The sequence below is a fragment of the Larimichthys crocea genome, chromosome XIII (genome assembly GCF_000972845.2).
Source record: "Larimichthys crocea isolate SSNF chromosome XIII, L_crocea_2.0, whole genome shotgun sequence".
NCBI lineage: Eukaryota > Metazoa > Chordata > Actinopteri > Sciaenidae > Larimichthys > Larimichthys crocea.
The window spans coordinates 19,907,338-19,931,922 of NC_040023.1; the positions used below are offsets into that span (position 1 = coordinate 19,907,338).

The 24,585-nt window shown below is 43.1% G+C and overlaps 4 protein-coding genes across 9 annotated transcripts; 3 read left to right on the plus strand and 1 right to left on the minus strand.

The window, feature by feature from the left end:
* The first annotated feature begins 518 nt into the window (after positions 1–518).
* On the plus strand, positions 519–11,326 carry cep85 (centrosomal protein 85). Of its 5 annotated transcripts, XM_027286431.1 has the most exons (15): positions 519–707; positions 1,228–1,282; positions 1,583–1,641; positions 1,746–1,877; positions 4,699–5,489; positions 6,781–6,911; positions 7,148–7,265; positions 7,374–7,559; positions 7,866–8,018; positions 8,102–8,256; positions 8,354–8,471; positions 9,174–9,224; positions 9,313–9,420; positions 9,532–9,775; positions 9,863–11,326. In XM_027286431.1, exons 2-15 carry the CDS (start codon positions 1,269–1,271, stop codon positions 10,024–10,026), a joined length of 2,424 nt encoding a protein of 807 aa, XP_027142232.1. In that variant the 5' UTR covers positions 519–707; positions 1,228–1,268; the 3' UTR covers positions 10,027–11,326. The 5 variants fall into 5 exon arrangements, with proteins under 5 accessions (XP_027142232.1, XP_027142233.1, XP_027142234.1 ...); XM_027286432.1 differs by lacking the exon at positions 1,228–1,282 and having other exon boundaries at positions 522–708; XM_027286433.1 differs by lacking the exon at positions 519–707 and having other exon boundaries at positions 1,282–1,382.
* A 303-nt stretch (positions 11,327–11,629) lies between these two features.
* On the minus strand, positions 11,630–15,497 carry ubxn11 (UBX domain protein 11). Its single transcript, XM_027286437.1, has 14 exons — positions 15,283–15,497; positions 15,170–15,210; positions 14,766–14,870; positions 14,556–14,656; positions 14,431–14,482; positions 14,258–14,334; positions 14,066–14,168; positions 13,756–13,973; positions 13,594–13,671; positions 13,423–13,519; positions 13,236–13,339; positions 13,086–13,159; positions 12,518–12,667; positions 11,630–12,439 (listed from the first exon to the last, which is right to left on the minus strand). Exons 1-14 carry the CDS (start codon positions 15,351–15,353, stop codon positions 12,283–12,285), a joined length of 1,428 nt encoding a protein of 475 aa, XP_027142238.1. The 5' UTR covers positions 15,354–15,497; the 3' UTR covers positions 11,630–12,282.
* Positions 15,498–15,662: 165 nt separating this feature from the next.
* On the plus strand, positions 15,663–21,168 carry fez2a (fasciculation and elongation protein zeta 2a). Of its 2 annotated transcripts, XM_027286438.1 has the most exons (9): positions 15,668–16,158; positions 17,252–17,360; positions 17,533–17,649; positions 17,745–17,877; positions 18,466–18,734; positions 18,919–18,999; positions 19,139–19,214; positions 19,298–19,363; positions 20,694–21,168. In XM_027286438.1, exons 1-9 carry the CDS (start codon positions 15,836–15,838, stop codon positions 20,708–20,710), a joined length of 1,191 nt encoding a protein of 396 aa, XP_027142239.1. In that variant the 5' UTR covers positions 15,668–15,835; the 3' UTR covers positions 20,711–21,168. The 2 variants fall into 2 exon arrangements, with proteins under 2 accessions (XP_027142240.1, XP_027142239.1); XM_027286439.1 differs by lacking the exon at positions 18,919–18,999 and having other exon boundaries at positions 15,663–16,158.
* A 1,777-nt stretch (positions 21,169–22,945) lies between these two features.
* clec3ba (C-type lectin domain family 3, member Ba) lies at positions 22,946–24,500 on the plus strand. Its single transcript, XM_010754238.3, has 3 exons — positions 22,946–23,339; positions 23,456–23,545; positions 23,711–24,500. Exons 1-3 carry the CDS (start codon positions 23,237–23,239, stop codon positions 24,109–24,111), a joined length of 594 nt encoding a protein of 197 aa, XP_010752540.1. The 5' UTR covers positions 22,946–23,236; the 3' UTR covers positions 24,112–24,500.
* Positions 24,501–24,585: the final 85 nt, after the last annotated feature.

The window sequence follows — 24,585 nt, forward strand, 5'->3', positions numbered from 1 at the left end:
AAAAAAAAAAAAAAAAAAAAAAGATCAGCAGAATATATTTGACTTTGTATAGCTAAAGAAAATTAGACTATTTCCTCATGTTGTCTATATCGTCTCTAGCTGGATGCATGCCACCTCTGCAATAAAACAACAACAAAAGAAATGCATTTAAACCATATAATATTTACACCAACGCCATATAGTATGTTTTAGAATAATTAAATAAGAAAAAAGGCTGTTAATGATGTCCAAACACTTCTGAACCCTTGTCGTGTTTTCTAGGTTATTCTAGTGTTCTCAACGTATCTCGGTTAGGTTCGTTCGTTTTGTTTATCTGCGGAGGTTTTTTTGGGTCATATGGCAGAATGTACCCGTTTTTGTCAGCGGTAACTTTTTACAATAAGAGCCTTGAAAACGTCGTTCAACTATTTTTTTGTTTCCAAAATGTAGTCTGTAATCGTAACCATTGCGGACGTGTGTATCTCACAAGCAGGAACCCCACAAACAGTCTCCCTCAGACAACGCGAAGCGTCGCCGTGAAGGCGGGCGGCGCCGCGGCGTTAAACAAGCAGCCATTGTGTCTTTGATGGGTCGTCTCCCAGCAGAGGATCTGCTCAGTTGGCTAGCGGAACAGCAGCAGCAGCAGCAGCGGATGGTAGAGATTCAGCTCCGGTTACCAGCCTCAAACTGAGATTTGTTACAGCATTCTGTGTTTATGTGAAACAAAGGTAACGTAACCTCTTCATGTGAGCAGCTGGGGCTGTCTTGGCTGTCGTCTTGTTTGCTCTGAGAGCGGCAGAGATTTGTTACCGTCAGGCAAACGGCTGTGTTAGCGGTTAGCTAGCTTGTTAGACGGAAACGGATTTAGCCAAAATGGTTAACGGTGCACGGCACCAGGACAGCAATAAACAAACGGCATCAAGAGGAAATTATGCAGGAGTTATGGCTTTAAAACCAGCCTTCATTTTGGCTGTATAAATGTCGCATTGAGCTGGCATCATACAAAAAATTTCTATGTGCAATTTAGCGATTAGTCACGTTTAGCGGATAGCTCGAGTGTCAGCGAGTCGTTTCCTTTGTGAATTAGCCACCGAGGAGGATTACTTAAGACACAGCCGGCAGTAAATCCTCATACACCGCCTGCCACAGATAATGTTTAACTCCCTGCACCCCTCCTGGTGTTTGTGTAACACGTTATGTAACGCCGAGACATGTGCTCATGTTGTTATTTCTGTTGTTGCTACCCAGAGAAGTGTGTGCAGGCTGTTTGTGGCGCGTCCAGGGGGCAGATGAGTTTGATAGGTGAGCGGATCAGTCAATGGCCAGCAGCTGTTTGAGTCCCAGGCCGTGGACATTGAGTTCATAATCTGCAGTCGGGCAAGAAAGGAGCTTTTGTTCAGATGTCAGTCTCTGGTTTGTCATCAAAACCTGCTTACCAGCTTCTTTCACTGTTTTCTGATTAACTCAATCTGAAGAGAGGATGTCAGATGTTATAACTCACTGTGGTGTTGCAAGTGTTTGTCTGCTTTGTCAAGGTTTAAAATATGTTTCCAGTGTGTCTGTACTGTATAATAATGTTGTTTCTGCCTCATTTCAATCAGGTCGACGTTGTCTTGTATGGAATGACAACCTCACACCGATACATCGAATCCAAACCAGCGGGTGAGTTGACACCCCGTGGTCGAAATGCATAAACTGTGCGGTCATCCCATCCCGTGTTGATAAACTCATCTGTTGCCGTTGTCCTGTTTCACAAATCCATCCAGCTCGGTTTGCTGACATGGAGTGGCAGACACCAGCTGTGTCAGAGAAGTTTCAAAGCCGTTTTGGCCGCCGGCCTGGAACATCGGACAGTGTGGACACCGGTCTTGGCACCTCCGCCTCTGACAGCACAGAAGGTGATGACTTTTTGCTTGTTCTTCCCCCTGCCTGTCGCATGTGTTATGTAACGCTGGAGATCTGTTTGTCACGGCTGGAGCTTCAGCTTGCGCTCTCCGCAGCCAGAGTTGGGTGCATACGTTCACTTTACAGGATATCCAAGTTCTGCAACATGTTTGTTGATCATTGAGCTGACGTACTAGTAGAGGACAGTCACATTTATAATGTGTTGTTATTATTGTTTTTTGTGGCTATTTATAGAGCGAGAAAGATGTTCATGGTCCAATGGGGGTGCTCAGGAGATTTGCAGAGGTAGATTAAAGCCCCAGCCAAAAATGCTCCAAGGCTCTGCTGTACTACTCTGACGTTAAGGTTAATTGGGGGATGGGGTGTTGGGGTGCTACGACTGGACTGCTGAATGGAAACTGGACCTTGACCGTAGAGCAAAATGTCACATTCTGTTAATATAAGCATGGTTTTTTTTAAAATGGGAGTATCCCACCGGAGAAGTTGTGAAATCCCACCGGAGACCGTGTGTGTTGTGCTATATTTGTACGTCCATACACACAGTGGAAAAAATAACAGGCACTTATTATCAGAGATGTTCCATGTAATTGTTGGCACGCAGGGCGTGGATGGTCCCATGTGCAATAGAGAAACACTACAGAATAACTGGAAAATGATCAGAAGTGTATCAACACTGTCTGGTTTGAACTCCACAAAGCTGCTATTCATGGCAGGGCTGCCTGTTAGAAAGTATTCATAACAACTGCAACAGGTTCTGCTCCTTACATCTAGTTACATGTATGTATGTATGCTGACTTCCCTGAGGGCGTCCTCAGGATGTCTTTAACACACACTGTCTTTTAGCAGTTGTTAAACATAGCCCTGAATAATTGTGTATAAGCAAAAGGTGTATGATTTGTATGATTGTATGATTTTTATATTATGCACACTCCTACATACATTTGTATGAGAAAAAAATTTGTAAGAGAAGGTGTAGAGAAGAGTTAACCGAGTAATGTTACAAGCTGCATATCTTCCACGTCTTAATCTTAAGGTTTCCAGTGTTGTCTAATAATCCCTCAGGACCTGTAAGACAACATTTCTAGGAATACTAAAGGTTTTTGGGTTCTTTTCAACCCTTTATATGTTTGTTTGGCGTGCTCTTTGGATACATTTCCTTTTTTTTTTTTATATATATAGCTATTGTCGTCGTGGGCTTTTTTTTAAATGAATGCAGCTACTTTTTACAGGCCTGTCGTGTTTAGTTACAACCGTTGAGCAGGCTACCGGTGCTTGTATGGTTTTGTCTGGCACTTAAACTGACAGCCGTGCCTAGCAACATGGCAATTAGTCCTGGATCTAGCCACAATAAAGACCTGTTGTAGAGATACTTTATAGCATATTTGGAGTGTAACTTAAGCAGCACAAGAAAATAAGAAAGGAACCTTGTTTTTTTAATTTGAATTGCTGGACTCTTATCAAAACCTTCTGCTTTACATCTGCAGGTAATTGACACTGTTCTACTCCTTCCAAAGGCAGGAATGTCTGTTAAGCAAATATCCAGCAAATGTTCATCTTGCAGAGTAGTTTAGACTTGTTCTAGCCAGCCATGAAGCAGCAGAGCCTGGAGGCTACTTTTATAACATTGTCGAACTTCTGTCTGCCTGAAAGGTTGGCGCTTTTTAAAAAAAATAATTCAGACTTTTTACTCATTATCGTGAAAAGTTTCTAGTTTAACGTGGTTTTGGGTTAAAGTGAGCAGACTGTTCAGTCTTTGACTTTGGAAATACACTTGTGCGTGTGTGATGTGTGTTACAAGTGGGAGGAGGCAAGGTGCTTAAATAAGCGGCACCCACAGATCAACGCTGTAACTCGAGAGGTGGGCTATAAATACCCCTAACCTTTCCTGTGTATGCCTGTTTGTGTGTGTGTGTTTGCTCAGAGCTTCATACAGGCCGGTTTAGCTGCTGGAGGACAATACGGCTTTGGACACGGGGCCGGTCCGCTGCGACGCTGTCAGTCTTAGCTTCAGAGGTTGATTCGGTACCAAGTCCAGAAATGCAGAGGACGGACTGTTTGCATTTAAAGCTTTCTGCTGCTCAGCTCACCCCGGTTCAGCTTTAGAGAAAATGAAACAGCTAATAACATGTTTGTTGCGTTGGAGTGAACTTCAACAAGTCTCTCAGGTTTGTAACGGTGTTGAAATGAGTTATGTAACTCTGAATTGTGTTGGGGCTTGTGGAGGTATCTGTAGGCTGGTCGTACCGTTCTCCGCTGTGTTCCTGGAGTAAGCATAATGTGATCTCCGAAGACAGTTTACATCTCTGTGCATGTTTTAATGGACAGTGGATTGGGTGTGTGCTCTGTGGGGTAATCTGATGGTGCTTATCTTTGGAATAATTACAGGCGTTTGTGCTAATTAGAAAGGACGAGCCTTTAGTCAGCAGTTCTATCAGAATAATCGTCTTACATGTACGCTCGGTGTCATGGCAGCTAACTGAGCTTCATCAATGTTAGACATGTTGTTTTTGTTAATCATGTAATCAGAGCTTTTGGTTTAAGTCTATTCTAAGCCTATTCCCTGGGTTGAGTCATTCAGAGCCAGTTAATTCTTTCTGCGGTGACACCTCATCATCAAAGTAGGCCACCCATAAACCCTGCTGCATCCACTTTACATCACTTACTGAAAATAGAGAAAATGGCCTGCAGGATTGCTCTAGATGTTCTGCACTGATTTAACAAGGTCTGTCTGTCTGTCTGTTACTGAGAATAGTGAGATAAAACATCTTTTAGTTTCTAAATGGCTCTTCTTTTTTTTTCTTTTACTCTTTAAAGATTTCTGCAGTTCCAGCAGCAGCCCCCCTTTTCAACCCATCCGGAGTCAAATCCCCATACCCACTGCACATGTCATGCCATCCACGGCCGGAGCCCCGGCCTCTAAGCCCAAGTCCTGTGTCCAGGAGGACTCCATGTCCTCTGTCGAGGGTCACAGGTCTTCGTCTGGATCCAGAACGCCCAGCGGCTCCACCTCCAAGTCTTCCTCTCTCTCCAAATCAGCGTCTTCGCCCAACTTGGATGCTCAGACCAGCGTGGGAAGCGATCTTGTGGGGCCAAAGACAGACTGCCTGAGCCGCTACCGCAGCCTTGTGAACGGGCTGGACCACTCGCTCTTCCCTTCGGATCACACGCGGGTGGATGAGGGCCAGAGGTTTGACACTCCTGCCGTGGAGCCTACACTAAATCAGTCAGCCCTGCTGGGGGGTTTTTGCCCTGATGTCAGACTCCGATTACAGACGACTGGGATTAGAGACACCCCAGACTGTGTGTCTGAGGCCTACAGAGGAGGCATGGAACACAGCTATAAAGTTCTCCCTGAAACCAGGCCTGGGATTCCCGGCACAGCAGAAACCTCTAATCAGAGGGGTCAGCCCGGTGCAGCCGGATCCCCTGGAGTTTACGCAAACCCTCTCAGCCTGCAGACACAGGCTCTGCTGAGGGAGCATGCGGGCTCCAAGGGTTATGAGCCATTGCGGCAGGACAGATGTAGTGAAATATCCAGCTGGCAGCAACAACAGCAACATAAGCAGCAACTGGAGAGTTTACGCCTGCAAGTGGAACAAATGCAGGTAAGGATTTCTCCTGAACAGAAAATTACACTGCACTAGAGGTGAGGAAACAGCTTAAACTGTATGTGTGTGTTTAACAGCTGTAAATCCTGTGTGATTGCTATTATTGTTGCTCAGGATAAATGCTCTGAAACAGCAGTCACCCAGTGGCAACACAGCCCACACAACCCACCTTATTCTGCCTCTGACTGGCTCGTATTTGTTGCCTTTGTTGGTTAGTTTAGGGTGAGAATATTAGTCTGGGTCGGAGCAGGTCCAGGTCATGACTTCACCAGCTTGGGGGGAACAAAGGCTAACACGGTGGACCAGTGCCCAGACACACATGTTCACAGATACTGTATTTTAGGCAGCATCAGAGGCATTTCCCATACTGGTATCAGAACTCTCATACATATATAGGTCAAGATTGGAAAAATAAAATCTCACTGAATAAAGCCTGAAGCTATACAGACACTGTGTCCTATTTTATAGCAGGACGCGTCGAATCAATGAGCGAAATCGAAATCAAGAACTTGAAAAGGTTTTCTGGAGTGCTCGTGCAACGCTTAGCCACGTTGTCACAGCTTCCTGTTGAAGCTTGTAAAAAGCTGTGGCACAGCTCTGTTTTACTACTTCAGCAGTGTTTTCAATTTTCTTCACCCCCACGGCGGATGTTGAACACTCTGGACTGACTGCCACTTCCAATTACTGTGTGCTGACTCATGAACTGACACAATTTAAAAAACTTACTTCTTTAGGGCAGAATATCCTCATGCAAAATCCGGCTGTGCTCACAAGGGTTTTTACTGTGTGAAGAAACTAGAGCAATGATCGTTCAGACGTTGCTTCATAAACTAAATGATTAGTTGTTAAAGCTGTAAAAGAGTGGAGAATCCATCCATCCATTCATCCATTCATTCATTCAGAGGGCTGCATGTATTCTTCAGGCCTCCAGAATACACTCAGTCGTTGTGCTTTCAGCGTGTGTTGGAAGAAAGACTTTAAATAGCAACAGAGATGGAGTTACATTATATTCCAAAGAGAGAAACTGGCACTGCTTGATGCTCATCAGGTTTTATTTCTCTTTTAAAACCGACCAAGTTGTTGTCAGAGTATCTGTTACTGTGTATGCACTATACACTATTTATACTGTGCCGAGATAAAGTGTAAGGAGGTCAGCCGTACACACAGTTCATTTATTTCCAGGGTTAAAGTTGTGCTATTGTAAATCTCTGTCTCTCATCACCATTGCGTATTTTCTCCCCGTGCCACAGCTCTTAACCACAAGGTCTTTTTTGTGTCTTCGTTACAGATGATGAGTGCTGGAGTGGGTCAGTACCCGTCTCTGTACTCGACGCCCACTCACTCAGAGTCCGGCAAGTGGGACGCTCTGGTCAAAGCCAGCGAGAGTTTGCTGAAGGAGAAAGAGCTCATCATCGAGAGGCAAGTGCTTCTAGTAATTTTCCTGCTCCTATGGAGTATTATTTAAAATAACGATATTCTTAATGTTTTGTCATGCAGCTCATTTGTTTGAGAAGTAGGATTTAAACAGTTGTTTGTCCCCTAACCTCAAGGACTGCACGGTGCTTTTAGCAGATTGTTTTTCTACAATGTTCCTGACTTTGTTGTTCTTGTGGTGATGACGATCACGATGATGAATGGACCTGGTCCTGATGCAGACAAAAGCAGCACATGACCCAGTTGGAGCAGCGACTGAGGGAAAGCGAGCTGCAAGTCCACGGGGCCCTCCTGGGCCGAGGAGCTTCTTATGGAGATATGTGCATGCTGCGGTTACAGGTTGGTGAAAACCTTTGAACTATACCCTGTGTTATACTGGCATCTACTTTACAAACTCTTCTCGATAACCTTCACTGAAACCTTTCGTATCACACGGTGGCTTTGCAGGAGGCTCAGAGGGAGAATGTGTTCCTGAGAGCGCAGTTTACCGAGCGCACCGACTGCGTCGCCCTGGAAAAGGCAGAGGCAGAGCGCAGGCTGGGGGCGGTCGAAGCTGAGACTCGACGACTAACCGACAGTCTGAAGGAGACCTGCGAGAGACACGCAGAGGAGATGAAGAAACAGGAAGAAAGGGTTCGTACTTCCCGTTACAACTTTGTACTTGCTGACATGCAGCGATGCAAGAAAGCGAAACATGAAAAACATTTTGATACATATTTCCTGCCGCAGTAGTTTCAGGTAGCTTTTTGAAACAAAACACTGTGCAGGAAGCTTTTCTCTCCCGAACATAAATAGATCTTGGAGAAAGACAATATGATAGAGTTTGTAGGAATAGTTTGTCACAAGTTATCGCCTTGAGTTGTCTCACTTTCTGTGAGTGAGAACGAGTGTAGCACCTATTCCTTAATATGCTTTGAGCATATTATTCTATTTGTGCAGATCCGCAGTCGTGACAAGCACATCAACAACCTGAAGAAGAAGTGTCAGAAGGAGTCCGAGCAAAAGAGAGAGAACCAGCAGCGCATTGAGACTTTGGAGCGCTATCTAGCCGACCTGCCCACGTTGGAGGATTACCAGAGCCAGAACAAGCAGGTCAGCACAGTTTGGTCCATTCTCACTGCATCTGCTCTGATTCACGCGTGTAAATCATTAAACATGGAACGTGTTTGCATCAGCTTCTAGAGGCCGAGCAGCAGGTGGCTCAGCTCCAAGAGAAAGTACGAGAGCTGGAGGCCTGTGTAGAGACGACACACTCACAACTGCGGGAAAGAGACGCACATCTGGAAGAGCAGAAACGCAGGGAGAGAGACCTGCTGACCACCATTACTGAGTATGAACACACACAGTCTGATGTAGCATCTTCTTAGTGGGCATGTTAATTCAAACAGTCAAAACTCTAATCAACTAATCTTTTTTGTCTTCATCAGAATGCAGCAGCGGGTACAGCAGGGCCTCGAGGACGGAGCCAGGCTGCCTTCCCTGGATATCGAGACACTCAGAGGAGAGAACAACACTCTGAGAGAGGAGCAGCAGAGACTGAAGAAGGTCTGCTGCGATCCGTCTGTTTCTTCAATAAAAGCTCATCTGGGGACTTGAAATACTCACAGGGCATCTGTTATTTGACTACTCTGATTTTATTAATGAAGTACAGCAAGGCAAAACATTATCACACACTATTAACACTATCTGAATCTCACATGTTGAGCTGGAAAGTGTAACCAAGAGTGAACTAATTTGATTTTAAGTTTCTCAAATATAATGCATAGAATCTACCTGTAGTTTTATAGTTTATAGGATTGACCTCAAATAACTTCAGCTTCATGTGGCACAGTGAGTTTAGAGGAAGTGTGTGTTCTCTGTTTGAACCAACAAGAAGTATCAGTTCCTCTGGAAGTAAGTTTCAGCAAACTGTCCATCAGTTGAACCTTTTCTCAATATTTGTCGTCGTTTTCAGAGCGTGGCTGCTCTTTATTTATTTTTTTGTTTGTTTTCTCTGTCATGTTTACTGTGCTAGCTGTGCTGCTGTGTGCTTCACCTGCAAAGTCAACACTTCTGTCAACACCATGGCCATAAACACACTCACACGTTGCACAAAACTTGGGTCACAACCTCCCAGTCACGCAGAGCATGCAGGAGGAAGAGTGTTATCATTTGATACTTTAAAATTAGAACGTGTAGGAGTGCACTGCTGCGTTCTGTCCCAAGTATAAAGTTTTTGTTTTTAAAGCTCAGTTCTACTTTTTGCAGGTCATCGAGAAGCAGCATCGGATGATGGAACAGCTTGGCTCACAGATCCAGGTGTTTTATCATCAGTAATTTATGCAGTTAGTGTCCAGCTTTTATAGTCTATTGGCATTTGGGAGTCATTAATTGTTTGTGTGTGCAGGCTTTGGAGGAGCAGATATCTCAGGAAGAGAGCAGCTCTCAGGCTCTCAGAGAGGATGCGTTGGCCAAAGAGCAGAATGTGTTCGAGCTCCACACAGCCATGAAGGAGGTGAGACAGGCTAATGATCCTGTTTCTTAATACGATATGCCCAGAATCTGTGAGTTTGAAATTTTGTGTCGCTTTGAATGGATGATGTTAATAACTACTGCTGTGTTTCAGCTGTCAGCCCAGAACCAGGAACTGATGGAGCAGAATCTGACCCTGCAGGAGCGATTGAGCGATCCAGAGCATAGGAGCAGTAGTCAGGCGTCCTCGGCCCTGCAGCCGGCCGGGGCTCGCCTCACACAGAGGTTACACGTAGAGATCGCTTCCTGCCTCAGTGACCTGCGCTCCTTGTGCAGCATTCTGACCCAGAGAGCTCAGGGACAAGACCCCAACCTCTCCCTGCTGCTTGGCCTCACATGTAAGCTCTACTTGAATTTTACTACTCCGTCTTGTTGATGACTGACAAATTGTTCGCACGTCGTTAATCAGAGTTCTGTTTCTCCAGCACCGCCACTGGTGACGGAGCAGGCCGAGGACTGGATGAGTCCAGAGGTGCTGCAGAAAAAGCTGGTCGAAGCTCAACAGCTCCGTCGAGACGTCGAGGAACTGCGCAATGTGATACTGGACCGTTACGCGCAGGACATGGGAGAAAACTGCATCACCCAATAACCTTTGCCACCCAGGTGATAATAGAAACTTGCAGAAGCCCCACTTCACCTCTCACACATCTAAAACAGGCTCGTCTTTCTGTTACTGAGTGCCAGAAAGAGGACTGGAATTAAATTTTCTTAAAATGAGGACAGAGGAAAGCCCAAATGGTTTAGCTTCTTCTTCTCTCAGCTGACTGTACGATGATTCTCAAGCCTGCCTGTAGCTCAGACCCCTCCCAACCCCCCGGTGAGTTCATCTATTTCAGTCCAAGGGCTAACGGAAAATAACTTACCTCTAATACTTGATCCTTAAGCATTGTGTGTGAGTGTGTGCGTGTTTTCTTTTTTGTTTTTTTAATGACATGATACTGTCAGTTACCAAACAGTCTTATACTTTGTGTTTAAGTATTTGTGTAGAAGTCCCACAAATATAATTTATTTAAATCTTAATTTCCCTCTCGAGGGGAATTATTCAAGATGTGGTTGACAATCAACTGAAACTATTTTTTAACTTTTGCTTTTAACTGAATTCACAACATGTTACTAACAAGCCATTATTTAAAATGGTGAGCACTGTAACCGTAGACTCTGCTGTGAGGTAGAACACAACCGAAGGGTTTAATACCAAATCAGCTTCTCGCACCGACAGGCCTCCAACAGTCGTACTACCAAAGAAACTCTGGTCGAAGCAGTTGTGCAAGTCTGTGAATGTTTGTGAAAGCTTCTCTCTGCTGCAGGCCTCGTTCTGAATGAACACCAACCTTGTGCCTTTCTGTCACGTTTGCAACCACAATGCTAATTCATTTTTTTTAGACCAACCACAAAGGGCTGTTTGCAGCTGACTCTTCCAATATGACCTTTTCTCTCAGCGTATCAACCAGTAGGATAGTCAATACATTCCCTGACTCTGAATGTAGCAGATAGCTTTGGGCCACATCGCAGAGCTTGTGGAGGCCCCCTACACTGTTTTTGTTTTTGTTTTGTTTTTTTGTTCAGTTAGTTGAAACTCTTCAGTCTGTGTGACGTTCGTAGAATCTGCTGCGTGTAGACGGATAACTTCACAGTATACTGTGCATTTCAGGTTGAAAATGGCTGACTCGCATTTGACAGTATTAACCTTCAGTATTATTTATTTTTCTTTGTTTGCATTGACAACTCGGTGAGTCTTTCTAATGTGTTGCTGTAACAATGTGCTAGTGCGTCTGAGCGAACATCCACAATGTGTAAAGGTCCCATGAAGTGGCTTTTAGATAGTACTTTTCTCATGTGGTTTTATGTGTGTCATATGAGGTGAGATTTAATGTCAGGAGGGACAAAGATTGGCAGCAGTCGTTGAAGATCCTTCTTCAAGTGGAAGGAAGGAGGACATGTTTTAATCCACATGATGATGAAGGGTGGGGTTGGCTGGATCACCCCAAAATCCCCAATCGCATCATACTGGACGAAATTTTATATTTGCCCCAAGCGCAGGATAAGCCATTAAAAAAAAAAAAACTTGACACTTTACAGGAAGAGAAAGGGATTTTAATAATACAAATATGCAACAATGACTTCTTTTTCTGGACGAAAATGATACAGAACACACCCAGGGACACACAAGCCATTTTTCATTTCATGGGACCTTTTTTTTTTTTTAACTCAATTAGCACAAGATTTATCTTTGGAAAGTCAGGCTCCGCATGCCTTAACATCTCAAATGTTTTTGCAAAAAGGGAAAAAGATGTTTATATTTTCATACTTTTGTCCTTGTTTGTATTTGCATATTTTAGAAATAAAGATTTTCAATTTCATTTTGTTTTGTTTGAATTTGTTTCGACTGTCTTTTGATCGATTTGATTAACTGCAGTATTCTCCTCCCACGAGTATCAGCCGTCTGTAACTACGATTCAATATGCCAGCCGTGATTATCAAGTGGATCAGGTATGGACCATAAAATACAGTTTCTTTAGTCATTCTCATGAAGGTTTGTGCCTGCGGTACCAGTTACCTTCATTCAGTCAAAGTGGACCACCGTGCCACGTGACATAAAAATGATCCCAGTTCTCTGGGACACGGTATTATCTGTACTGCGTTTCTCTTCCCATCCCTTTACATGTCATGTATTTAACTGCTTCAGTCTCATGGTTCTGGTATTGCTGAGGATGTAATGGAACAGAGCCATTGTCATTGTTATTAGTGATACTTTTTATGATGCTTTTGGTACTATGACGAGTCAATGAAGGCTGATGTAAAACAAATCCCTCATAAGACATGTATAACCTTTCCATAAGTTTATTTATCTGACCTCAGTCAGTGTTTGAGGGTGTTTCCTCTTTCGCAGCAGCAGAGTAACGTTACTCGTGAGTCCACATGATTGCAGCGCCTGGCTGTCATCATCGTAGCTGCACTGTGGGTACGCGCTGATGATGTCATAACCAGGGAGACTGCCCTCTCTGTAACACAGGAAATACAAGCAGCCATTGTTACGTCTTGTAAAGACAGAAAGTCAGAGCAGGAGGGTGTGGTCTCACCTGTGTTTGTCCAGATACTGCCGCAAGTGGCCGATTGTTTCTGAGAAGCACATTTTCAATATGAAAGTATGATTCCCGTCTTCTGACTTCACTTTAAGTGTAATAACATTGTGGGCAGACACAGGCCGGTCAGAGCTGGACGTCTGCAGTCTGTAAGGCAACAAATTCAAACACATAAAGGACTGGGACTGGGACTCCTTTAGGAGGTCAGATCTGATCCTAGTCATCTAGAGCTAAAGAGAGCAAGCTGTGGTGATGACCTGCCCTATTTTTCAGCGCAGTACATACACTTTAATCTCCACAATCGTGACAATCAGCTATTGCGGGCACACCAGCATTTTAATCAGCCTTTACGTCGTGTAGTGTGTTCTTGGATCTGCTAATTCCTTTAACCTCTAAACCCTGTTTTTCCTCTTGACACGGCTGTAAAGCTAGATGATGATTTGACATCCATTTCCATTTCTATGGATTTGAACAGTGGTTGTCTGTCCAACATGAGTTTATAAGGCTGACCACCTCTGGTAAGTCAGTAAATGGTCAGAAACAACAAAGTAAAATGTAAAATTACCTCTCTTTCACAGCTTGCAGTGCTGGTGTGTCGATGAGGATCACTGAGTTGCTGCTCTGGTCATAAGATGAACCCTAGTGAAAGCATTTGTTAGATAATGAGCGTACTGTAGTGAGTGTACAATACGCAAAACCTCTGCGTGCTGCTCACCTGCAGGTCAGCCCTCAGAGAGTCCCTGATATCAATAACACGACCAGCCTTTACCACAGACTTTGGTAACCTGCTCCAGAACCGATCCATGCTCTGCTTCTTGCCTGTGGCCAGAAGAAAACACAAGAATGACAATGAAGATGGGAGAGACATTTGGAAGTCTTGGCGTGATGTTTTCAGGACAGACCAGATTCATCTCTCTGCCCACGAACAGCCTGTCCTTCACCAGGAAATTTGTTCCACGTTAACCTCGAGATGAATTCCTCCTCTCGTCTGTCATGAACCTGCACAAAAAAAGTATAATAAATAGCAAACTTGCACCTTGACACAGTTGCTAAAACACAAAACAGAAACAAACCTCAAAAGGGACACCATCTGGAAATCTTTCCTGAAGCTCAGAGGGAAAATACCCGTCCATCAGGTCTTGCATGCACCGCTGCAAACCCCAAAGAAAGAGGTTATGAACCACGAAAGAATCCAGTTTAAAATGTTGAATTTTGTGCAGTTTTAGTAACCAGACCTGAGTGCTGTGCTCGTCATAAGAGCGGAAAGGACCCTCAAACATGACAATCCCGTTGCTGTAGAGACTCAGTTGAATGGGATCCTTCTTTGCCAACTGTGCCCCCGTGGCTGTCGACCGTACAAAACACTCTCCCTCCCCTGCGAGGATGTTCAGCTCCCTGATCCTCTGCAGCACGAGGTCAAAGTTCATGTGGAATTTCCTGACCGCAGAGGCATCTGCACAGGAAACGTTAGGACTCATTATAGACTGAAGAGGTGAGTTGAGGGAAAGCTTAAAGCCTATAAAGAAGACAGCCATCGGAAAGTACCTGGCTGCGAGAGGCTTCTCTCCATGTTAAGTAGCTTCTCACTTTCAGCTGAGTCACTGCTCTCATCTCCCACCCAGATCAAACCGTAGTCATCTAGAAAGCTCTGAAAGACAAGAGATCAACCGGATTCAGTCGGGTGCAATCACAATATAAACGCATGAATGAAATGATAGTTTAGTTAAATGAACTCACCTCCATTTCACACACTTGATTCTGCAGTTTTTGGCACTTTCTTTCAAGATCATCTCTGCTCAGATCATGCGTGCACTCTAAACCCACACACAAGAAAGATACAGCCACGATCAAACCCCTTGTATCCAGAGATATATACAGTTTATTAAACCGAGGTCTGTAGATGTAGTTACCTGATTCTTTCAGGTGCTTCAGTTTTCCTTCCAAAGCTGAAATCTTTTTATCCTTTAGAGGAAAGAAGAAAGGTGAGACGTGTTTTGATAATGTTGCTGTTCATCAGGAGGAGGCGTGTGTTCACCTTGCGATCGATCTCCTGTGCTTGGCTCTTCACTGTTTTTTCCAGCAAGGTCACTCGCTGCATCATGGCAGACATCAGCTCAAAGTCACTCGGTGGAGTGCCTGAAATATATATTTGATATGTTAAGTCAGTAAAAATCCAAACCTACAATGTGATTGGATTTAGCAGATATACTCAGCTTTGGAATAAAAACATTGCATTAACTTATACCTTTCTTTAACGGGGCTTTTGACTTTGAAGTTGAGGCTTGACCAGCATGAGGAGGAGGATGTGGATCAATGGATTCATCAGCTGCAGCCAATTCTGCCTGAACTTCTGGAAACAACAACCACAAAAACACGTGAGAGTCAAAAAAAAAGGAAGCACTTATACGTCCTTGTCGCACCGTCCCCTTTTTGTAAGTCACTTTGGATAAAAGCATCAGCTAAATGACTAGATGTGATGTATGTAATGTAAATGTAGAATGAAAACAATCATTGCAGTTGCAGCCTCATAAAATATTAATTGTATACACATGAATGCATGAGTAATAACAGTCACAGCACAGCACTTAGATTTGAATACCTCCTTAACCTGTGTAGTGTGGTGCCTTTTTTTGTTGACTAGCAACATACCTTTTAACAGATTCCTCCTGAAAGGCACCTTTTGTCTGCCCCTGCAGGTCAAAGACAATTTATAACACATGATCCCTGCACAGTGTAAACACATTTCACAGAGTCACACTCACCCGGGTTCACTCAGGGGGTCGTGGAGGGGGGCGCGCTTCGTCTTCTTCAGCATGGACAGAGGTGAGCTCATCTTACCTGAGACAGGAGCGCTGCAGTCTGATCGGAGTGATTTCTCGAGTTTCTTTGAGTTTGTTTGGAGTCTGTTGCCATTAGCAACGCAGGTGGAGAAGTTGATACAGTGGCGTGATGGAGTGTTTCCTGCTGGATCCGCAGGGGGTCGCTGTTTCCACCTCTCTCTCTGTCTCTGTTACACACTTAACATGTTTGTAATATTTATAAACTTATGTTCTTCTTATTATTTTTTATGACCGGCGGACATTACTGTTTTATTAATGCATGACATAAACAGAAACCCGCATGATATTCTGCTTCAAACTCTGCATGTGCATGAACAATGACACCGTTCCTTGCAGCCACTAGTCGTCCCGGTGCGGTGCAGCCATACTGTCCGATTCAGCCTTGCTCTGTGCGGGCATTCAAAGAAGATGCTGAGGCCTGCCAGTCCCGCAACACATCGAGCATTAACCCGGGGCTGTTAGGCTGGTCCGGGCTATGGCTGCACCCATAGCGCATTTCGACGACGTCTGGCCGGTTCTCGGTGATCTGAGCATGGTTTCAGACCAGAGGCTGCTCCCGCAGAAAGGCCGTCTGGCCGCCGCGGGGGAAGCGATCGCAGCCCCGCAGCTCCTCCCGGATAATCATGATGATGATGATACCCAGGACAGCAGCTTCTCCGGTGCTTTCAGATCCATGGAGGAGCTGGTCAACGATTTTGACGAGAAGTTGTCAGTGTGCTTCCGAAATGTAAACGCCAGGACGGACAGCATCGCTCCTGTGAGTGTGATCGCCGAGGACTCGCTGCTGGAGAAAGACCAGTGAGTGTTATTGTGTCTGGCCTGTCCGGAGGATTGTTGTTGTTTAACGTGGATGTGGAGGCTTTAACTCACTGCTGCAGGTTGCATTTAAAAAACAAACAAAAAAACACACACACATGAATGTTATCTGCTGTGGGATGTTTAAATGTCCTCATCAGGCTTTCCTAGAAAGGGTTGTCCCGGATGTGATGGAGCGATACTAGACTGCTACAAACACACACTGCCACCATCTTTTGTCATCATCCTTGTGTTTTTACCACAGAAATGACATAGACTGCAATTATAAGTTAAATTATTGACAGATTCAACCAAACAGGTGCTCTAATATCGGCATACTATCGGTATATGCCCCGAAATGCCTTAAAAAAACACATATCAGCCGATATGAGTGTACCGATAAGTTGTGTTTTTGTTTTGACAGCCGATATTTATGAGAAAGTGGCACTTTGTGCTTTTTTGTCAAGCACTATTGTCACTGTTGGCCCATATTTGTGTTCGTTTTATTGTCGTGAATGCTGTTATTGACACCAAATATTGTCTGGTTAAGGCTTCTCAAATGTGAGGATTTGCTGGGTTTTACTGTTTTACACACTAAATAATTTGACTAATCTAGAAATTAATACAAGGATAATTAATCATTAATGAAAATGATTGTTAGCTTCAGCCCTAAAATCATTTTAATGCCATGTCATCCTCCTGCTGCGTTGGTCAGTATCAGTTGATAGCTGGAGAGTATGATGGTATTGTGTGTTAAAACTTCATATTAACAGTTGAATGTTCAAAAGACATTTAATGTGTCATATTAACAGGTATATTACAAAACATCTCTGGTTTAATCACAGTCACATGCCTAAAAGTGGATGAAGCAGAGATGTGGGTCAATCTACCATAAAACAAGATCCTACATTTCCCACAATGCAATTCAGCAGCACCTTTTGTTAGACTTCCTCCTCCCAGTGCCTCTGCCTGGTAGTTTATATTTACTGTTTGTAATTCATGCTTCCTGTTATACTCAAGCTGACATCATTAGGACTCTCACATGTTGTGAAGTCTGATGTTTATTTTACATTTCCTTTGTCTCTTTCCTCCACAGGATCTGGAACGTGTTGACCACTAACTATGGGCAAGTGATGCCGGTGGACTGGAAACAGTCTCGAACGCGCTCCCTCCACATCCACACATTCAACCTGGATGAGAAACCTGTGAGTGCTCTCACCCCTCCCATCCCATCTCTGTCCCACTTTCCCAGCTTCACCCACCCCCCTGCCTCCCCAAATCTCTCTTTACAGTTCATCTCTCAAATCTCAAATATTCATTGTGCCAGGGGTTTAGCGCTTTGATTAAATTCCCTCCCCCTGTTCTGGCCCTGGCTAGATGAAGGCTGATGTCACGGCAGAGCTGTCAGACGATGAGGAGCTGAGGGAGCAGCTGGACATGCACTCCATCATCGTTTCCAGCCTCGCAGATGAGCCGATTTTCACAGCAGAGCAGGTGAGTTACATGTACTCCTCCAGTGTAACAACATGGCTGAAATCCCTCTGTGTTAGAGATTTAATAACTGATGTCTGCTGGGTTATTTTGTGCAGGTTATTGAGGAGATAGAGGAGATGATGCAGGACTCTCCTGACATGGAGGCAAGGCACGATCCCTCCCAGTCTGACCTCTCGATGCTCTCCCTGGACGTCCGGCGGGCCACCAGCAGCCCCACCTACGAGATGAGTGAGTGTCCACTGACTGGGACTTATAATCAGTAATAAATCATGATATGCTCTATTGTGATATGTTCTTTTTTTTATAACTTTGAGAATACATAAAAAGTCTGTGTGAGCTTCAGTACATGTTCATGAACATTAAAAGTTAACTTTGGTGATGCTACCTCTACAAACAAAGTGTAGTTTTTGTCATTTAAACACACCAGTGAACCACACTGCTGGACTGGCTGACATATTCTTCATTTTGATGAACATGGGCACTGTAGTTTATTTTGTCTCGATCCTACATACACCTCCACCTTAAATACCCACTAGATCATCAACTGTGTATAAAACCACCACTGAAGATAGTCCAACAAAATACATTTTGCTTTTGTTTGTGTAACGTTTGCTAAAAACTACAGTGCTCAGTTGGAAATTTAGGAAATGACTTAGACTTTTGGCCAGTGTTTTTATTCATGTTGACGTTGTTATGGCCGCTGGATCTATGATAACATGATGTCATAAGTTACCCTTTGACCCTTGCAGGTTCATCTGTAAAAAACAATGAATGAAAGCTAAAAAACATGAGTGTGTGTGTGTGTCTGTCTTCCAGGGGTGAGGACCATGACTGTCGCAGAGCTGAATGAACGTCTGGAGGAGACGGAGACGAACATCAGGAGGTTCTCAGAGGAGCTCGTACAGCAGCTGGCTCTCAGAGACGAGCTGGACTTTGAGAAAGAGGTGAAGAACAGCTTCATCTCTGCCCTCATCGATGTACAAAACCGACAAAAGGAGCACCGGGATATGCTGAAGAAGAAGAAGAAGAAGCATAAAGGAGGAGCTGGGACATCGCACGGCAATGTGGAGAAGACGCTCGGACAAGTGAGCTCTTTCTTTTTTTAGGTTACCAGATTGTGTGTTGATGTCTTGAAATGTGAGAAGAGTCTTAAGACCTTTCTTTTCTCCACTTCTGCATTTCTTTCACTTCTGCATCGGTTGTTTGATTCTCCAACAAACTTTCGGAAACCTCTTTCCATCTCTTCTGCTTTACTTCCTCACTCCTCAGCGCTTCAGCATGGAGGGACTGTCTTCTGTCATTCAGAATGGTTTCCGGCAAACTTTTGGGAGCGGGTGCAGTGAAAAACAGGTTACTTTGTACTTTCTCAGCTGCTCTTCACTTTCTGTTTTCTGAAACTGAAAATCTAGACTTTGTTCGGCATGTCACACAATAGAAACATCCAATGCAGCACCTTTATGTCCTATCTGTGTTTTATTATGGTTTACAGTATTTGACTACAGTCATCCCTTATGAGAAAAAAGGACACCCTCCTTCACTCGAGGACCTCCAGATCCTGACTAAGAGTACGTGTCTCCATCTCCACCAACAGTACTTGTAGTGTAGCTGTGATTGATTCATTCACTCCTCTGTATCTGCTGCCTTACAGTTCTACTCGCTATGAAAGACGACAGTGACAAGGTGCCCAGTCTCTTAACAGACTATATTCTCAAAGGTGAGTGTTCCTCTTTTTAATACTTGTTGGTTGACGTGATGTGTTGGCAGTGTGTCTGAACTGTGAATCATGTTCCACAGAAACAAAGAGATCGATTGTGATTGTGCTGGTGACGTAAAGTTAAAGTACCAGAAGAATAGTTTTGCTGTGATTGACTGACAATCCTCTTACTTCAAATCATCTATATTTAATATTTACTTTTAGCCATTTTGTAACCCATATTGTTTAGATTGTATTTCCTACATCGCAGTCATTGGATTCTGGTCATTAATACTGATTATTATCTGGTCACTGTGGGTGTGTCATATAAAAATTCAGCCTCAGTACAGTTGTCATGGATGATGAAATTAGCTATAGAGACCAAAGCTGTTTTTTAAACATGTTTGTTTCTGCTATCCTGTAGCCAGCCTACAGTTTTTAGCACTTTGCATTGGCTTTACTTCACAGCCACAGAGGTTGTCGCTTGATTGAAACATGCACAGGTTTCTTGGTACTGCCATTGAAAGTAAAAGGACCCAAAAAATGTTACATCTGAGATAGGTAGTCTGGTAGTTTAAAAGTTGCAGCTGATTCTGAGGTCTCAAATGTTGCTGTTCTGGAGTGTAAATGCACCTCAATCCAGCTGTAAAACTAAAATTTACATGTCAAGCAAGCTTCAACAGCATATCCACTTTCAGGCTGCAATGAAATCAGCTGTCTGAAGGCAAGAACATCAGCCTAATAGCCATTATTGTAACTGTACATATGATTTACATCAAACCAGTGTGGTCCTTCTGGGCCTCCTCTGTCTTTTTTTATGTCCTTCCTTTCACTTGTTGTTTTATTCTTCCTTATTTTCTTTCTCCACTTCTTCTTATGATCTGATTTATTGCTGCCTTAGCTCTGGTGTGAGCGATGGACGGAGAGGTTTGTGTGACACATTCACATGTGATGTGCACTGCTGTGATGTTGCCACTCACTGGGAGAGCGCCCCCTCTCTTCCACTGAACTGTAGTGCAGTCTGACCCCAATGTTGTCCTTTTCACGTCCTCTCTCTCCTACGTGGTGACTGGCCGCAGCATGTTTGATCCCTGACTCACTGCCCAATATTTACCCTGAGCTTAATATTTAAGACACAGTTGATGATGATTAGTTTGCTGGTGCAGCTAAGACTGCAATTATTTATTATTTATCCTCACTCACCCTACTTCAGAGGTATGTTTGTATTCTTCAGATGTTTAGCACTGACTGCTGGGCTAAGATTTCTTCTACATTGTTGACCCTTTCATGTTGAAGCTTCGTCCCTGTTCTGTCATATCTCTGCTAATGTTCATCTCTACTGTTTTTACAGTGCTATGTCCGACGTAGACCACAAGGACGGTACCTAACACTACAGATAGTTTACCATGGCAACAGGATGAAGAGGACTCATTGCTTTTTTTTTTCAAACACAAAGCACACTTAGTTTATTCCTGCATGTTTTACCTCAGATTTGTCTTTTTCTGTCCTGTCATTCATTTAGTTGTGTTTATTTTGTGTTGAGCATTTTGTGATTTTGCAAACCTCGTGTGACCATGTGAAGTCTGACTTCCCTTCAGTGTGTTTTTTTTATTTTCTTGCACTGTAAAAGAACATCATAAAAATGCTTAATTCCATGAGAAACATACCCAGATAGATAGAGTCTGGAAGCTGAGCTTTGCTTGCTGGTTTTAAGTAAGAGCAGAGCGACAATGCAAAGGGCTTTGTGTTTACTGTATGTGAAGTGCTTAAGTATCCACTGAGCGACGAACAAATGCACAAAGCACGTCAAGGAAAAGAAGAAGAAAGAAAGAAGTTAAGACAGAAGAAAGACAGAAGAAAGTTATAAATAACAGAGCATCAGAACTCTAAAGCGCAAACAAAAGAAAGATTTTATTGATCCCCAAGAGGAAATCATAAAGTATTACAGCAGCACATGAGATCAGTGAGGCGCAGGATACAGATACATATAAAAATATGTAATAAAAACTAGTAATAATTAGTAACCTTGTGCTTGATAAAATAAAAAAGTGTAAAAGCATCATATGATTCAACACAGCTTTCCATGTAGCAGCAGACAAACTGTGTTATCTCATTTATCTCAGCAGATCAATACGTACATTATCATTATTATTCTATGGAAGATAGTTGTGTTGAAGATGAAGGTGATGAAGTCTGGACTGAAATTAACTAATTAACTAACTAACTATGCATTTGACTGAATACTGAATTGTGACCCACGCACTGTCTGTACTTTTACTCGTGACGCCAGCTGGAATCAGAGCGTCGACGTGCCCGCTGTGCACAGGGCAGCGTTCACCACCAATGGGCATTATTATTATTCTCTGTGTATTACATGAACAAGCTGCCTTTGCCTTTGCCTAAACTTTTGTACATTATAAATGACTTATTTTGAATGAATGTCAAATTGCTGGACTACTTACAGAATCTGCTTCATTGTTAATTTATTTTGTAAATATTTTATTTCAAATACATTGTTAAAATCATCTACTGCTTTGTCTCAGTGTATTTATTATTGCTTATTTTAATACTAGACATGCAAACATGAAACACACAAGAACGACAATAAGCAAGACATACAGTATAATATTATGATATCTATATAATAAGAGCAAAATAAGGAATGAATAAAATAAATAACTTTAATTTTTGGGTGTATATATTTTATTTACTCAACCCATTTCAATCATATATGCACACTTCTTTGCAAAACAACTTTCCACAGAGGCTTAAATTCAGATGTATTTAGGTCTAATTATATATTTTTTTAAATATTGCAGAAAAAGAGGAGGAATGAAGATTTGCAGTGTGTGGGGCAATTGAAGTCATTTCCAGTGACACACCATCCACAAAGATTAAATTACAGGACAATACAGTGGATACAGGAAACAGTGTGTACACTGGAGGGATATGGGAAATTAATTTGCTTCATATTGAAGATGTAATATGGAATCTACAAAGAATATAATACATCTCTTTATAATTAAATTTGTTTGTCATTGAATACAACAAGGTGAAAGATATTATTACCTCATGATTGGACGTGGAACATTATATAATTTAAATCAGTTATTTGGCTGTGAGCTGTGTATCCAGAGAGTGAAATGTGGACTAAACTTTTAGAGGCATGAGGCGGCCAGCGTTCTCATTGTTGGCAGTAGTCACTGAAACTCTCAAAGTGCAGAGATGAAATATAAACAAATATTCAAATTCCCAGCAGGATTTTTTCATTATATAACTCTCTGCCACGTGTCAACTGCACCCTGTCCAGCTCGCTGAGGAGATCCAGATGTGGACTGTAGGACAAACCCCAAAACAACCTCTGGCCTGTTGGAGCCCTCTGCAGAAACATAACAGACCCTTTAACAGGAAAAAGCCACAGTCCAGTTAGCGAGCAGCCATGAAAAGACTTTTATAAAAATGTTGGTAGTTTAATATTTGTTTGATGTTAAGTGGCACAGACAGATGTAGACAATTGATTAAGATAAAATTATTCAAATTTATGCGATGAAAACACACACACACACACACACACACACACACACACACACACAGATAAGGTCCTGTTGTAATTTACTGGTAACCTACAAACATATGGAACCAGAGTCATGCTTGTCTGAACACTGTTAAACTCCTGCTAGGTCCTGCTCTCCATCCATCTCCCTTCAGCGTTTGAAAAGCAACGCAAACATCTGTAAAACATTTCTTCTCTCTGAGATAAGATTTCCTCATTCAGCTCGGGCGTGTAAAAACACAACAGTCTGGCCAGTGCTCAGAGCTGTGAGGGAGCTTTTGGTGAGGCTGCACCAGAAACCAGTTTCTCTACAGCGGATTTAAAGTGTTTTTCCAAGAATTATGGATGTTCAAAGGATTTGCTTGATGTTTTGCCTTCTCCTGCTGGCACACTGCACCTTCCAGCAGACAACATCCTCCTCAAAGAGAAAAAATGGCAAGAAAGGTAGGACTTGAATTTAACTTTGGAAATCAAAATGTCATCACTTGGCAAATCTACAAATAACTTTTACAGCGTTGAAGTTCTTGGTTATGTGAGACTTTTTTTTGCTTCATCAACAGACAATGCTGCAATTGAGGAGCTGAAGAAACAGATCAATGACATTGTTCAAGAGCTGAATTTGCTGAAAGAGCAGCAAGCTTTACAGACAGGTATATTTCCTGCTTCATAAAGACCACACACTTAGATTTACCACAGTACCAACATGCTGTATCTCATATTCCAAACACCAATTTAACATTTTTTTCTGTGAGGGAAAGCCAAAAATAGACAATAACACCTGAGCCACACTGACTTCCCACTAATTTCCCCCTCAGTTTGTCTGCGAGGCATCAAAATCCTTGGCAAGTGTTTCTTGGCTGACCCAGTGAAGAAGAACTTCCACGCAGCCAGTGATGACTGCATCGCCAAAGGTGGCAGCCTGAGCACTCCTCTGACAGGAGATGAGAACGACCAGCTTTACAGTTACGTGCGTCAGAGCATCGGCCCAGAGGAGCACGTATGGCTGGGCGTCAATGACATGGTGACCGATGGCCAGTGGGTGGACCAGTCAGGCTCTAATGTGCGCTTCAAGAACTGGGAGACAGAGATCACCCTGCAGCCAGACGGAGGGCGCAGCCAGAACTGCGCCATCCTCTCCACCACAGCCAACGGGAAGTGGTTTGATGAGAACTGCCGAGCTGAGAAAGCTTCTGTGTGTGAGTTCAACATCGTCTGAGGGATGTCCACTGACTTTAACATCACTGTGCAGATATGAACATTAAAGTGCTTGCAGAAAAGAATGACATATGTAGAGTATCAGGTACACTCATGTAATATATTGAAAAAGTAATACTGTGCATGTTTTTTTTAACCTCACATTTTCTTGAGCAAGTCATTCAGATGTCGGTTCACAGTGGGGTGGGGTACAGTATGTCTTTGCATAAGCTAAACTCATTGAGACAACAACACCTCTCAAATTCTCCAGCAAACTCTTATAGCATATTCATGAAGGTAAACACCACTGGATGGCTTGTTTTTGTTCTACCTTTCACTGAAGAGCATTATGCCTTAAAGCTGCTCATGTTATATTGTATAATGTTAATAAACGTGTCTTCTCAGTTGTAACCTTCTTGTTCATTTCTTTCTCATGATAAAAATTCAGCATGCGTCATGGGAATGGGATTTTCTTCATCAGAGGGAAAAAATGCTT

Coding starts and splice junctions, on each gene's coding strand:
- cep85 (XM_027286431.1), top strand. Junction 5,490..6,780: donor TGCAAGTGGAACAAATGCAG/GTAAGGATTTCT, acceptor TCTTCGTTACAG/ATGATGAGTGCTGGAGTGGG. Junction 8,019..8,101: donor ACCAGAGCCAGAACAAGCAG/GTCAGCACAGTT, acceptor TGTTTGCATCAG/CTTCTAGAGGCCGAGCAGCA.
- ubxn11 (XM_027286437.1), bottom strand. CDS start 15,353: ATGAGCTCACCTCTGTCCATGCTGAAGAAGACGAAGCGCGCCCCCCTC. Junction 14,335..14,430: donor GAAGCACCTGAAAGAATCAG/GTAACTACATCT, acceptor GTGTGGGTTTAG/AGTGCACGCATGATCTGAGC. Junction 13,974..14,065: donor GAGAAGCCTCTCGCAGCCAG/GTACTTTCCGAT, acceptor TTTCCTGTGCAG/ATGCCTCTGCGGTCAGGAAA.
- fez2a (XM_027286438.1), top strand. CDS start 15,836: ATGGCTGCACCCATAGCGCATTTCGACGACGTCTGGCCGGTTCTCGGT. Junction 17,878..18,465: donor CAGCCCCACCTACGAGATGA/GTGAGTGTCCAC, acceptor TCTGTCTTCCAG/GGGTGAGGACCATGACTGTC. Junction 19,000..19,138: donor GCGGGTGCAGTGAAAAACAG/GTTACTTTGTAC, acceptor TATGGTTTACAG/TATTTGACTACAGTCATCCC.
- clec3ba (XM_010754238.3), top strand. CDS start 23,237: ATGGATGTTCAAAGGATTTGCTTGATGTTTTGCCTTCTCCTGCTGGCA. Junction 23,340..23,455: donor GAGAAAAAATGGCAAGAAAG/GTAGGACTTGAA, acceptor CTTCATCAACAG/ACAATGCTGCAATTGAGGAG. Junction 23,546..23,710: donor GCAGCAAGCTTTACAGACAG/GTATATTTCCTG, acceptor TTTCCCCCTCAG/TTTGTCTGCGAGGCATCAAA.